General features: G+C 26.3%; 1 protein-coding gene across 1 annotated transcript; it reads left to right on the top strand.

The window, feature by feature from the left end:
• The first annotated feature begins 1,209 nt into the window (after positions 1 to 1,209).
• On the top strand, positions 1,210 to 14,323 carry LOC107460986 (uncharacterized). Its single transcript, XM_052253257.1, has 19 exons — positions 1,210 to 1,740; positions 2,261 to 2,413; positions 2,463 to 2,609; positions 2,730 to 2,814; positions 5,338 to 5,351; positions 5,581 to 5,660; positions 5,761 to 5,849; positions 6,553 to 6,710; positions 6,820 to 6,887; positions 7,500 to 7,676; positions 8,720 to 8,780; positions 8,882 to 9,021; positions 9,754 to 9,943; positions 10,937 to 10,996; positions 11,099 to 11,338; positions 11,782 to 12,043; positions 12,857 to 13,062; positions 13,846 to 13,896; positions 14,030 to 14,323. The coding sequence occupies exons 1-19, from the start codon at positions 1,210 to 1,212 to the stop codon at positions 14,321 to 14,323; spliced, it is 3,006 nt and encodes a 1,001-aa protein (XP_052109217.1).
• Positions 14,324 to 16,049: the final 1,726 nt, after the last annotated feature.

Genomic DNA, 16,049 nt, shown 5'->3' with positions numbered 1-16,049 from the left:
AACAAAACTGATCCTATAATGTGGATTGATCCTATGGTTTCATCTATTTTTGTATATAGTAAAACATTATTGTGCTTGTATAGAATTCAGTGATGCAAAGATCTGGTACAATCATACAAGGAGATATTCCAGAAATTAACTGCATCAATTTATTCAAATCTAGATTCTCTTTCCAATTTTGTGATTATGTGTTTGTCCGATTGAATGTGCTTGTAAGTGTATAGAACAGATCATCTGAGAGTTGTGCCAGAACCACCAAATTAAACCCATGTTTAGATTTTCTAGAATATTTTTCTTCTCTTTTAACAAGAGAGTCTAGTTAGTGTTATTTGTGAATTTGAAGTTTTGAAAAAAAATTTATCACCAGAAGGTTCATAATCATAATACTAAGTGCTGATGTTTATCTATGTAGCTTTTCTACATTTCTTTAACATTGAGTTACAATTTGAGCAAAATATTACCTGAGCCAATGTGATGCTTTTTATTTGTAGATGGGAACTAAGTTGATGTTTTCTCTTCCTTGCATTATAAATAGATATTGAATCAGTAATTGAATTGAATTACCGTGCTGTAAACTTGGTGAGGAAATTTTTTGTGATTACTTGTTCATATATGCTGTAAAATTTTCTTTGTATTGTAGCATTCAATGATATTTTTACTTGTTAGACTTATAATCTCATCAATGAAAAAGTTAAATATTAAATATTAATTGAACTTGTGAAGTTTGATGCAGTTGTGTACTTGTGTCTTGTGTTGCTGCATTATATAGCTATAACTATTTCTCATACACTAATTTATTGGACTTAGCGTCTGGGAATATTTTAAACACCCCTCAAACTGGAATATCCCCTTGTATGGATTAATTCTATGAATTGTAAATTTTAAGACTTTTCCTTTTAACTATTCTCGAGGGAGTGAATGAGGTCCCAATAGGGATAATTCCTTGAATGATTGATGGAATAATGAATCATAGAATTCTCACTCAAAATTAGTATGTTCTTCAATATTTTTCTAGTACATATATATTTCTTCTTTTATATTGATATTAATTTTTGTGTTTGTATTAATTGTGAACTCTATAGTTTCTCTTTACAACATTATTTTCTTGATTTTTTTTGCAAGTTTTCCTTATTTTTTTATATTGTGTTAATTTTAATATGTTTGACATCAAATTTTATGTTATGTACCTTGCTTTATATGCAGAGCAAGATGACTGAAAATAGTAGTATTGAAGTAGCAGGGATGTCTGCTAGCACTCAACCATCTTCTTTACCGTCAGGTGTTCGTAAAAATCGGTCGGCTGGTTGGGATTATTTTGATGTAGAGAATGCTATTAAGAAGAAGGTCAAATGCAAATATTATGGTAGTTTAATACAATATGGAAACGGAACCAGCTCAATGGGAGGCCATTTGAGAAGATGCAAGCAAAATCCTAATAATGATTCAAACAAAAGAAGAAAAATAACGACCACACCGACTATAGATGAGCATGGTGTTTTAAATTCACTCAGTGCTTCCAAATTTGACCAAGAGGAGGCTCGAAGGGCACTTGTGGAAATGTTTATTGGGGAAGAGCTACCATTTCGTTTTGTTGAGATCCCGAAATTCCGAAGATTTATGCATATCTTACAAGCAAGATTCAAAGTTCCTTCACGGATTACATTAGCACATGACAATGGAGCTCTTTATGCTGAAGAGAAGATGAAGTTGCAAAATTTTCTGTCGGCAAATTATGGTAGAGTATGTCTAACAACTGACACTTGGACTTCAATTCAAAATTTTACTTATATGAGTTTGACAGCACATTTTGTTGATTTGGACTGGAAATTACATTAAAAAATACTTAATTTTTGCCAAGTGACAAGTCATTCAGGAGAAGTTATAGGAGCAACAATTGAGTTTTGTTTAAATAGTTAGAATTTGAATCGGGTATTTAGTGTTACAGTTGATAATGCATCATCTAATGATGTTGCAATTAAATATCTGAAGCAGCGATTGAGTTCTTGGAATAGCATTATTTTGAATGATGAATTTATTCACATGAGGTGTTGTGCACATATTCTAAACTTGATTGTAAAAGAAAGGTTGAAAGAGATTGATGAATCAATCTTGAGGATTCGTAGTACAGTAAAATATGTTAGATCTTCCCCATCTAGAGCCACTAGGTTTCAAAAGTGTGTTGAACTAGAAAAAATCCAATATAAAGGCTTGCCTTGCATGGATGTTGAGACTAGGTGAAACTCTACTTATCAAATGTTAGAAGCATCGCAAAGAATTTGAGTTGCTTGCTTTGAAAGACAATACCTATATAGGAGAGATGAGTGGAGGAAAAGGGAGAGGTGTGCCTTCTGATTCAGATTGGGAGTATGCTGAGTCCATTGTACCATTTTTGCGAGTGTTCAGTGATGCCATTGTACATATTTCTGGTACCTTATATGTTTACCAGTGATATGTATATGAAGGAAGTATTTACAATTGGACGATTTATTCGTCATTCTTGTGATTCTGTTGATTTCAGTACTATGTCAATGGCGGAAAGGATGAGGGTTAAGTATGAGAAGTATTGGGGCAATCCTGATTCGGTGAATAAGCTGTTATTGATTGCTATCGTACTTAATCCAATGCAAAAGATTGAGTATGTCAATTAATTCTTAGATTACTTAGTTGGAGAAGAAAAAGGAAGCGAATTGAAGTCAAAGTTGTCAAAGTGCATAAAGTTTCTTTATCAGCAATACCAAAGTTCTGAGGAAGCAAGTGAAGCTGATACGCAAGATATTCAAGTCGACAACATTAATACCGATGTTCATGGCATGGGTTTTTTTTGCAAGCAACCAGTCATAGAATAAATACAAGATCTGAACTTGATAGATATTTTTAAGAAGAATGCGAGCCATACTCCCATAAGTTTGATATACTAAACTGGTGGAAGGTCAACTCAACCCGATTTTCAATTCTTGAAAATATGGCTCGGAGGTATTGGTTATACCTGTTTCTACGGTAGCTTCGAAGTCTGCATTTAGTACTGGAGGAAGAGTCCTCGATCCATACCGTAGTTCCTTAACACCTAGAATGGTATAGGCCTTAGTTTGCACAGAAGATTGGCTTAAGAAAGATCTTTTCTCTGCTTTAGATGATGATGGTGAAGTCTTCAACAAGTTGATCAAGGTATAGAATTTTTTTCATGTTTCTTCTCATTTTATTTTATTTTTATTTTTGTCATCTTGCTATTTTATAATTTAGGTATTAGTTACTAATTAAAAGTTGTTGAATATAGACTTGATAATTAATTTGATTCTCTTGGCAGATATATTTTTCTCTAATGATGATGGTTATTCTATGGCGACATCAATTGATAATCTTGATGATGACTAGGTATGCTCAGTATTCACATTTGGTTTAATACTTTCATTCAAAGATTTGTCTCAAAATGACAAAGGTATATTTTGTTATTTGCAGATATATTTTCCTCAAAGGTTGTGGTTGTTTGATGATTTTGTTGGCAACTTGGCATCTTTTGATATTTTGTGGTTGTTGTTTTAGAGAGATTTTTTGGTGGTATCCTTTTGATGTTTTGAGAATGATTAAATATTATATAGATTAGTTATTGTCATTAGATTTATAAAGAACCAAATTTTAGTTGTAATGAACCAATACACTTTAAAATGACTTTAGTATTAATTTTACTTTTAAAAAAATTATGGTTTCAAAATTGAATTTCTAAAAAGTTGGTTTTAAAAGTAAATTTTTTGTTAAAAAATTTTGTTTGAAAACTGGATTTTTAAAAATTAGTTTTAAAACTGAATTTTTGGTTGAAGAAACTAGTTTTAAAACTGGATTTTTAAAAATTGGTTTTAAAACTGGATTTTCAAAAACTGGTTTTAAAACAGGATTTTTGGTTAAAAAATTGGTTTCAAAACTGGATTTAAAAAAAATGAATTTTAGACTTGAATATTAAAAATCGAATTTAAAATCGGTTTGTAAATAAAGTCGGATTTAAATTCTTAAATCGGTTTTTATTTTTCTAAATCTGTTTCTCTCTTTAACCCAATTTAAGTTTGGTTTCATGAATCATAAAACTGGTTCTGAAATGGATCAAGTTTGAATTTTTAAAAATCCAAACCATGCCCACCCCTACTTAAAATTTAACTGTGCCACCTGACATAATAAAAAATGAAAAGAAAATTCAGCTAACTGAACTAACTGAATGAAGAGCACAAGTTTCACGTGCTATTAATATGTCCTCTATCAGTGTCTTTTCAAACCCTAAAGAAAAAAATTATAACTGTGTGTCAAAAAATTCTTGATTGATAAGATTAAAATCAACAATTATAATTCAATTCACGTAAAACATGACAAAAAAAATATTGAATTTGCCAAGAAAATGAATGCATGTAAAATGGTAAAAAAAATAAAGAACTTTCTTCTTTTAAAAAAAAATTGAATTCATATTCACATATTAAATCATAGTACATATAAAAAATTTTATGGTAAATATGCTAAATTCATAGATATGTAGCGATCAAAAAATAAATTAAATTCTTTTGATTTTATGAATTAACATTGCTGTTGTTCTAATATTTAGGATGGACACATATATAAAAGAATGCAACATTTTTTTATATACTTTGTGTTTTCTTTATATACTTTTTATGTATTCTTTATACATTTGTATGTACTTTTTTAATTTTATTAATATGTGTCACACAATCTAAAAGTAGTGTATATTTAAATCTAATTTCATAAACATAAATTAAGATTAAAATTTAAATAAAATAAATTTATAAATTTTTAATAATTTAATCATAAATGGTTCTGATATTATTTATTAAATTTTTTTAAAATTTACTTGTCAAAATATAAAAAATAGATAACAATATAAAAGAATCACACGCTTCTTTTTTTAAGGAGGTGAAAGCATCATGCAAACAAGTCAAATTAATCCCCAAATCTTTAAATTGTAATCATAATTCTATAATTTGATACACAATTTCATTGCAAATTCCAGAATCACATTTCCCTTCTCAGGTAGGTATTCGTTTTCCCTCACTTTGTTTTTTCTTAATTAATTCGTTAATAAGTTTTGTTACCAAAACCCTAACTAGGAGGTCAATTATATTTTAATTTACAGCCACATTTTTTAAGCATTGCTTGTTATGGATGTTATATCTTAGCTAAAATCGGTGTTCATGGGCATGATCAGTTCCTAGAATGAGGCTCTACCAACAAATCCTAAAACAAAGGCCACAATTTTGAGGGTTAATTGTTAATTGTAATAGTAGGGCTTTAATTTTTGGTTAAAATCTGACATTTGGTTGTAACATTATCATGAATTTGCAGGTCTAAGGAGGGAGGTGAGAATGAATGAATGTTAATTACACATTGCAATGAGATGTTTATTCATCATGTCATCAATTAATGGTTCTATTTGGTGAAGAACTTCATCAATTAGCAACTAATATTAATTATTATTATCATTAAGTCCATAACAACTAGAATGTTTTGGTGCGAAATACTAAAATTGTCAAATATAAAGGGTTTATTGTGTAATATATCATCATCGCCCTTGTGATAAAAGTTTAGGTGGCTATTATGTTGGAAACAGTACCACAAATTGGCATTTACTTTCACAGATTTCACAATCTTGACCTATTTAAGCAAGGGTATACATACATCTCCAACTAATTACTTTTTTTTTCCCTTTATTTATTTAGAATTCCTTTACTGAATTTGACAATGTTTATTTTGTTTTAATTTGTGTAGATGGTATAGGATTAAAATTACCATGAGATGGGATGATGATAATGAAAATCAATCTTTCGGAATTCCCTCTAGAGTTGTTCAGTACGAAGGTAATTTAAATTAAGATTAAGAAAGATTTTATTTAGTTTCATTTATTCAATCAGATTTGTATTATAATCCTATAAATTGTTTTTTAAATAATGAATTTAAAAAACTAGTTGCTTTTGACAATATAGTTAGTAATCTATAATTGAAATGTATGGATAAATTTTTTGTTAAATTACATAATTGGTCCTATATTTTTTAATGAAATTACAAATTGGTCCTTATATTTTAAAAGTTTGTAATTAAATTCTTAAGGAGAATTAAAATTTGTGATTTAGTCATCGCTGTTCAAGAAGTGTTGATTTAACAGAATATTCTTAAAATATGCTTAGAATATTCTGTTAAAATAGAGAATATGTTGAGAATATTCTATTAAATCAAACACTTTTTAAACAATGGAGACTAAATTATAAATTTTAATTCTCTTTAGGGACCTAATTACAAACTTTTAAAGTGTAGAGACCAATTTACAATTTTACTAAAAGTGTAGAGATCAGCTGTATAATTTAATCTAAATTTTTTTATGCTATGTATATATTAAAAATCAGTCACTAAATCGATTATTTTTAATATAATTTTATATAAGTGACTAATTTAATAGTTAATTTTTAATGTAGACGTAACATGATTGAATTTCTTTACGTGGCAGTGCATGATTGAAAAATAAATCTTATTATTAAATGGTATGATTAATAACTATATATATAGCTCCTGATGAGATGGATCCAAGCTATATAAAGGGCATATGGAGGATTGAAGAAAAAGACAACAGTTTCTCAACACAGCCCTTTCGGATTAGATATGCAAAGCAAGACATTTATCTATGTATCATGATCTTATTCAACTTATTTCATACTGAATTTGAGGTAATTAATTATTAATCATCCATGATCTCATTCTTCAAAAATATTTCATCCATGATCTTATGTGTAGTTGCCTATTTATCTTATTATGCTCTTAAATTAAATAATGCAGGGATTCATTAGTACTGCTGTTATTTTAAAGTTTGAGCTTATGTATGTTCCCAAATATTATGATAACGGGTGAGTCATATAAAAAAAATTTAATTATACTGTTGGTCTATATAATTTTATCAGATTTGTAATTAGGTTTTTATATTTTTTTAATTGGTTTTTATATTATTTTTTAATTTTATAATTAGGTCATTTTCATGTCAAAAATATTAGAATTAACAGAATATTTCTCCCAAAAAATGTGATCAAATGTTCGATTAGGTTCTTAATTATAGATATCTTTAATTTGTAAAGAAATATTCAGTTAAATCTAATATTTTTTACACTAAAAATAATCTAATTACAAAATTAAAAATAGTGTAGAGATCCAATTAAAAAAAAATAAAATAAAAACTTAATTAAAAATTTGATAAAATTGTAGAGACTAATAGAACAAATAAACCTAAAAAATCGGTTAAAGTAGTTATTCTTAAAAAATAAAAAATGTGTTAATTTAGTTTTCAAAAAATTAGATACCTCAAATTAATTTCTAAAAAGTATTTTTTATTCTGTTAATATCTTTTGAAAATTAAATTAACGTATATATAAAATTTTTTAAGTACTATTTTGACTATTAATCCTGAAGTGAAAATATTAAATTTCATTATACATATTTATGATTGACATTGGTATAATATATAGTGGTGAATTGGAAGCTTCTCTGGATTCTTCTCCAACTATCCATGAATTTCGGATTCCTCCTAAAGCTCTATTAGGGTTGCATTCATATTGTCCTGTCTATTTTGATTCCTTACATGCAGTGCTCATTGATGTTACTGTACATACATGTATTCTCAAATCTTCATCAAAATTTCCCAGGTTTGCCACACTCTAATATCATCTTTAATTAATTAGGTTAATCAACCATGCTTTCATTTTAAGATTAATTAATGTTAACCTTAATTTTTATTTGGTGAAATTCAGAGCTTTTATTTATGAACAAAAGATTAAGAGTTCAATTTTGGTTTCTCCTAAAAAAATTAGTATAAGCTGATAAAAATTTATACAAAAATTGACATAAATTCAAAAAGAGACTCTATCCTTTTACAAAAAGATTTATTAGATATAACAATATATATGTTTTTTTATCTTAGTCTTTTATAATGAGCAGTTTCATAATATTATGCATACATGAATAATGTTTAAGCATCAAATGCATGTTATTACTAAAATATATTTGAGGAGATATCAATGTATTTTTTTTTTAAAAAAAGTAAGAAATTAAAATTGAACTAAAAATTTCATAAAATCTCAAGAGAGATAAGTACAATATGACCTTAACTTTTTAATCACAAGTTTTTATGAGCATGCTTCAAAGTGAATTCTATGTTATCTTTATTGTAGCGTGTAAATTGTCTAAAAATAAAATATTTAAAATAAAAAATAAATTATTTAAAATTTATTAAATATTATCTATTTACTTTTTTAGTAATTTAGGCATAATATTAAAGGCATTATAGTATTCACCATGCTTCAATACATATAGTTAGATGTTCACTTTAAAATAACAAAAAAATAGTAAAGGATGTTTTTTGTTCTTAACGTTTACGATTTTTTTAAAAAATATTCCTTACGGTTAATTATATTTAATTTTGTTCCTAATATTTTTAATTTGTCAAAATTATTCCTGAATGTTAATTTCATGTAAAATGTTATGGACAAAATAAAAAATTTCCAAAGATAATTTTGATACAAATTGAAAACGTTAGAAACAAAAGTGAATTAATCGAAAATATTAAGGACAAAATTGAATAAAATTAAATGTTATGGATATTTTAAAAAAAAATCGCAAATATTAGAAATAAAAAACCTATTTTACCCAAAAAAAATTACAAATTTTCACTTTAATTTATCTATTTCAGAAATTCAGGCACCAGTGAAGTGAATGTTGGCCAAAGTTATAACACAGTGAAGAATAATCAAGTATGTCTTAATTATTAAACATTATTATTAGGTGTCACATTTTTCCTTAACCCCCTTATATTGAGTTTCTTAACAAAACGTTTATGTGACAAATTAAGCAGGGCTTTGGTGCAATCGCTTATTTAGATGTGAAAAAGAAAATGTTTATTAAAGCATTATTAACTGCTCGTGATATATTACTTGAAGAACTTCAAAGACTTAGTAAAGCAATTGATCAAGCTATTGATATTTCAGAATTTCTGTTAAATATGACCTCATTAAATTCCATACTTCAAGCAAATCATGTTTTGACACAAGAAAAATCACAAAATGGCCAAGAGGTTATTTTATTTTATTTTTTTCATTTTCAACTTATATATGAATTACTATTTCCGTTTTAAAATAACTACGGTTAATTCTTCTAAATTTGTACAGAAATTTAGTGTCGATTTTTTAAATGCTGGAAATCTCAAATCTCTTAGTCAAAAAGAACTTTGGAAGTGTTTGGATTTATTAGGAGATCAATTGTTCAATTTATGGAACGAATTTTTAAAATTTCACAGGTTTGTTTTCTCATTTTGTATCGTTTAAAAAAAACAAATAGGTCTTTAATATTTTGATCTGTAGACATTTAAATCTTCAAAAATTTGAAAATATATTTAAGTTCGTAACATTTTTAAAATCAAGACATATCAATCCTTTATATTTACTTGGATCTGTCAGACTCAACAGAAAAATCAAACGTGATTCTTATTATATTGACCTGATTGATATGAATATATACGTAAGAGAATTTTTAGAATTAGACAAATTAGACTCAGGAATCAATATGTTCAGATTTTGAAAAAGTCAAAAACTTAAATATATTTTTAAATTCTCAAGAATTTAAATGTCTGTAAACTAAAAAATTAGGGATCGATTTATTTTTTTTTTCTTATTAATTTGATGGTTGAATGTTAAATAAACATGCATGATTATATTCACTTGTTGGTAGGGAAAACAAAATACAGATTCTAAAGTATTTAAGAGAAACATGGTGTAAGGATAGAAAAGTTGAATGGTCAATATGGATGGTGTACTCTAAGGTTGAGATGCCCCATCATTATATAAATAATGGGATTAATTTATCTTCAAATCGTGGTAAACACAAAAGAGCTCTCACTTTATGGAAGCTTAATGACGAGGTTAGTGCTTACTTATCTCTATCTCATGTAATAATAAACTTCATCCTTTGATTAAATTTAAAATGTTTAACTTTTAGAAGTTTCTATTATCTCCTTCAATTTCTAACTAAATCTTTGATAAAATATATGACAGTTTCTTAACTATATACTAAACAAAATTTAAAATGAGTCTAACCAATATTATAAGATTAGTATAATTTGTTATTTTTGACCAGTCAATAATATTTAAAAGTGTTTATTAAAAGTATAGTGTTGGATTAAAAATTTTAGGCTATTAACTAAAAATACACGAACAATATAAACAAAAATGGCTGGTCTTCAAACTTTTTTCTTCGAGTATCCTATAATTTTATTTAATATAATAGATAAGGGTAGACATATGAGGGCCAATGGAGGCCTCGGTTCCTCAGTTCTTTTTTTTATAAAAAAAAATAATAATAAAGTATTGAGTATGATTTAATTTTTTAAAAAATTATATAATATTTAGTTTAGTATATATAAAAGTTCAATTTAACTTAAATATTAACGATATCTAATATTTAAAAATTAAGTAACAATATTAAAAAAATATGAAAAAAATATTATTACTGATATTTTTTAGTTAAATAAATTTTTTTAAATTTAATAAAGTGGATTATTTTTTTTCTTGTGACTGTCATTTTTTATTTGTTTAGTATTAACTCTCTGTTTCAAATGCTACAATTGAGAGATTTTTTTAGCTATGAATATTGTGAAGAATAACTCAAAAATAAAATAAAAGATAAATTTTTTGTTAATTATCGTTTAATTACATTGAGAAAAGATTACTGAAAGATTTGACACAAATTCTATTATCAATAAATTTTATGAAATAAAAAATACATATATTTTTTATCTTTTAAAATATATTTTCTCATTGGTTGCTGATGAAAATATTTCTGAAACCAAAATAAATAATTTTTAATTGAAAGGATTAATAATAAAATGAAAATTTGTGTTGTAATTCATACACAGCCTATTCAAACCGCAGTAACACGTGCTGAGATGCATCGAAGGAGCATTGCACAAATGCGGGTAATTAAGTAAATCGTGAATCATATACGGACTATTAGGAATAATTAAATTTGATTATAATTAATTAATTAATTAATTAAAGCATGCCTATTGTTTTTGCAGATTAACAACCGATCAATTCAAGACATGCATATATTTGGAGACCCTTTAAGAACACCAATTGTGATTGTTGAACATGTCATCACAAATGAACAACGAAGAACTATTAGTCAAGATTCATATTTGATACATACCAAGCTTTTTACAGCCTCACACAGCTTCCAACGACTACCTAACATTACCCACCAATCGGAACACCATTTTCATGTCTTGAACATTGTTGTCTTTGTGCATGGCTTTCAGGCATGTCCATCTTATTCTCCTCTCTAAACCCTACTATAATACAACAAAAATTATTTTTAGCGACAAATTTTTTATGACAGTAACATAATCGCACTATATATCTTATTTAACTTATATTTCTGTAGTAATTATATATTTGTTGTTATTACTATATATTATAAGGACAATTATATATTTTTTGCGATCATTAAAATTTTTTTAACGACAAAAAATAAGACGGATAATATCTGATTGCCAATAAATATATTAATGATTATTTTTATTACTGCTAAAAAAATAAATGACGATTAAAAATAACTTTTTTCACATGTCTTAATATGTTGATTCAATCCGATCCGAATAAAATCATATTTGATTTATTTAGGTATTTGATGAAATGTTAAAATGTTTTTGAAATAAATCTAAAAAAGATTATATATTTATCGTTTAATAAAATGTTGCAGGGGCATCATTTAGACCTAAGACTTGTTAGAAATCAATGGGTTTTAATTGATCCTGAAGTGGAATTTCTTATGTCAGAAGCCAATGAAGATAGAACAACATCTGATGATTTTAGAATAATGGGTCAAAGGCTGGCTAAAGAAGTTATTTCTTTTGTGAAGAGAAAAATGGATAAAGCTTCAAACTCAGGAATTTTGGGAGATATTCAGCTAAGTTTTGTTGGACACTCTATGGGCAACCTCATTATAAGATCTGCACTTGCAGGTAGCTCACATTTGCAATAATATTTATTTTATATTTTAATATTATTTTATATAAATACATGATTTTTTATACATATTACAATATATTACTTCTGTTTCAAAATAATATATCTGTTAGAAACAAGAGACTAAACTGGAGAAAGGATTTGTGTATTATTGAATGTATTTCAGTTGTCTATTTAAATTGTCTGAAATGATACAATATAAAAGGGTATTTATAAGTACTAAGAGAATCGTAATAATAAATATTCAGATATACTAAATAATACTAATTGATCCTAATTATATTCTAACAATATCAAATACCATTTAAAAATATTATTTATATAATTTATGAATAGTATTATTTATTTTGTATTTGTTTTTTAATAAAAATGTTACTATATCATTAAGTTTCAATAAAAAATAAGTTTTAAAAATATTTTTAGTATGATCTCCATTTATAAAAATATAAATTAGAAGTATATTTTTTTTTATATTTGACTTTAATTTTATCCATAATAATTTATTTCTATTTTACTCCTAGCATTTCAATATATATTCAATTAAAAATTAATTAAAAATTCTAATTAATTCTTTTAATTATTCTTCTAAATTTTAAATTTAATTTTTTTTATCGTTTTAATATTTTCAAAAAATAACATATATATTTAAAATTTTAATTATTTAAATATTAAAAAATAAATTAAAACTCCAAATTATCACTTTATTCAATTATGTCCCTCAACATCGACAACATGTGAGTGCTAGAATTGTTACATCTAGATTAACTGTATTAATTATTAGTAACATTGTGTTGATTATGTATTTGCAGATAGTTTGATGGAACCATATCTAAGATACTTGTATACGTATATGTCCATATCTGGTCCACATTTGGGGTATCTTTATAGTTCCAACTCATTATTCAATTCTGGATTATGGCTTTTTAAGAAGTTAAAAGGCACACAATGCATTCATCAACTCACATTCACAGATGATCCACATTTTCAAAATACATTTCTTTATAAACTCTCTAAGGTATTATAAATCTTACACTATTATATATCAACTTTAATCGTGGTCGATTAATTTAGTAGTTAGTTCACTAGTATGTTTAAGTAAGTATTGAGAATTTGAACCTTTATTTTGTGTATGCAGAAATTCGTTGACAAAAAACAAACTCTTAAATAGAATTAAGATCTACGATAAAGTAGTCCTTGTGAAAATAAAAAAAATTATATATCAACTTTATTTTTTTTTCACCTTTAAATTTCAAAAATATTTTAATAGTCTAATAGTTCTTATTTCAAAAAAAGTAAAAACTGAGGTGCAGTAAATTTCATGTGAAGTAGTTCACTAGTATACTTAAGTAAGTATTGAGAATTTGAACCTTCACTTTATATATGCAGAAACTCATTGACAAAAAAAAAACCCTTAAATAAAATTCAGAGCTGCAACAGAATAGTCCTTTGAAAATAAAAAAAATTATATATCAACTTTATTTTTTTTCACCTTTAAATTTCAAAAATATTTTAATAGTCCAATAGTTCTTATTTTAAAAAAGCTAAAAACTTAGGTACAGTGGACTTTATGTGAAGTTAATAGTTGAGAGCTTTTAGATGAAAATTTAGTCAAATCATCAAATGACTTTCACTTATCAATTTTAAGTAAAGTTGACTGCACCTGAGTTTTTACCTTTAAAAATATTTTAATTGATCAAATGTGACCTTTCTTTTTAAGAAAATTTTGAGAAAAGTAAATTATACCGAATATTAATTATTTTTTTTAAATAATTTTTTTCTTTTCTTTTCATTTTTCCAGCAAAAGACCTTGGAATACTTTAGGAATATTATCTTAATATCTTCTCCACAGGTATTACTTTAATTTCTTTAATGTTTCTTAAAAAAAAAAATCATCTCTACGAATTTTATTTATTTACTGATTCTTATCATCATTAGCAATAATGATTTAACAATTTTTTTCTTTATTTTTTTTAAAAAAATAGGATGGTTATATTCCTTATCATTCGGCTAGAATAGAATCATGCCCAGCAGCATCACATGACAAATCAAAGAAAGGAAGAATGTTCATAGAAATGTTAAATGATATTTTGGATCAAGTGAGAGTGAATCACGATGAACATCGTCGAGTTTTGATGCGTTGTGATGTGAATTTCGATGTGACTTCATATGGCAAGAATTTGAACTCATTTGTTGGACGTGCTGCTCATATTGAATTTTTGGAGTCTGATATTTATGCAAAGTTCATAATGTGGTCTTTTCCAGAATTATTTAAATAGCATCATTTTGCATTTAATTAGGGTTTAATTTCTTGCTTATGTATGTATATAGAGATCTTAGTTATGTTTTTAGTTGGCTTCAATATATATGTTTATTTGAAGCTTAATACTTTGCGTGTGTAGAGCATAATATATAGGAGGTGATAAAACTATGAAGGAATTTTTATTGATTGTTAATTGATTGAATTGTAAACTATGAAGGTAAAATTAAGTATATATAGAGTATTGGCTTATGAAAGATGAAAGCAAATAAAGGTAAGATAAAGATAAAGATAAGATAAAGACTAAAATTATAATTGATTTTGTATATTCTGTTGGGTTGAATTTGTAAGTCACGAAATTTTTTTATTGTTGTCATGGGTTGAGGTGGAAGAGAAGTTTAATAGGAGACAAAAAAAATTTAACAAAACAAATTTTATAATAATAAGATCTCTAATCATATTGATCAAATTGTCATTGGAACATAATACGAAACAAAACAAGTTCTCCACAATCAAAGGACCATTTAGAAAGATCAAGTGAGGAACATATTCATAACTGTTGAGTAATAAGCACCAGCAAGATATTTTAAATATCAAGTGTTCTCTGTTTTTGGTGTTTTAGAACTCTGTTTGGAACAAATTTCATGAAATTAGTCGATTTAAAAATTATTATTGAAATCGTTCTCTGCATTGAGAGTCTTGTGATGCATCATAGTCTAGCTAAGTTGAGGTGCATCCATAGGTGGTGAAGGATTTTCTGCCACTTGAGCTACAACCATTGATGGAGGAGAATATTCTGCAGTCGTAACCAGAGGAGGATTTTCAGCATCAGCAATTAGAAGAAGCTTGGGAAAAAATCGAGATTTAGATAAGAACTTGTCTAATGGTGAAAATACTAAAAATAATTTGTTTACAACTTGTATAATAAAATAGGAAATTCCTAAAATACTCTAAATAGTAAATTTAATAGCAGAAATTAAAATGATCAAATACACAAATTTTTATTGTGAAAAATTTTTTAAAAAGAGGGACAAAAAATCTATAAGATCTAGTCTAATAAAATCTTTTACTATTAAAATAATAAGTACATAATTAATTTTCTTAGTAGTACTAGGACATTTCAATAATCAACAAAATACATCATCAAAATTGATGAAATCAACATTAACCCTCCACAAAGTGGGTATTTTAAATCAGACAAAACATAAGATAATACAACTAACAAGTTATATCTTAATATTTATCTTTACACCAGGAACAATATACTAAAATTTTATAAAAATTGGAACAAATTTACCAATTCAATAAAATCAAATGACACTGCCCTTTTCACCCCATTTCTTTTTTTTTTCTTTAAGTATGGGTTTCATAGAGACCCACCAATAAATCTCCCTCTTATTGACTTAAGTTGGAAATAAGTTACTCCACTAAATTTGTCTTTTCTTTGCAAAAATCAAACTTCATATCTGAACTATTATCATTAGTATGAATTTTCTCAAGTGTATATGACTTCATCTCAAGTGTTTGACAAAACCAATAATACCACAGCTTTATGTGCTTCGATTTGGAATAAAATGTCAGATTTTTGCTGAGATGGACAACACTTTTCTTGTCACAAAATAACACAAATTTTTCTTCATTAATGCTTAAATCTTACAGAAATTTTTTCACCCACGAGAGTTCTTTAGAAGATTCAACAACAACAATGTATTATGCCTATGTGGTAGATAAAGCAACACATTTCT

This window comes from Arachis duranensis, chromosome 8, assembly GCF_000817695.3.
Source record: "Arachis duranensis cultivar V14167 chromosome 8, aradu.V14167.gnm2.J7QH, whole genome shotgun sequence".
Taxonomy (NCBI): Eukaryota; Viridiplantae; Streptophyta; class Magnoliopsida; order Fabales; family Fabaceae; genus Arachis; species Arachis duranensis.
Note: the sequence above shows the minus strand (reverse complement) of the source record. Positions and strands in the feature narration are given on the sequence as shown.

Excerpts from the sequence above, each read along its gene's own strand:
- LOC107460986 (XM_052253257.1), top strand. The coding sequence starts at position 1,210 with ATGACTGAAAATAGTAGTATTGAAGTAGCAGGGATGTCTGCTAGCACT. Across the intron at positions 6,888-7,499 it reads CCCAAATATTATGATAACGG|TGGTGAATTGGAAGCTTCTC; the intron begins GTGAGTCATATA and ends TATAATATATAG. Across the intron at positions 12,044-12,856 it reads TATAAGATCTGCACTTGCAG|ATAGTTTGATGGAACCATAT; the intron begins GTAGCTCACATT and ends ATGTATTTGCAG.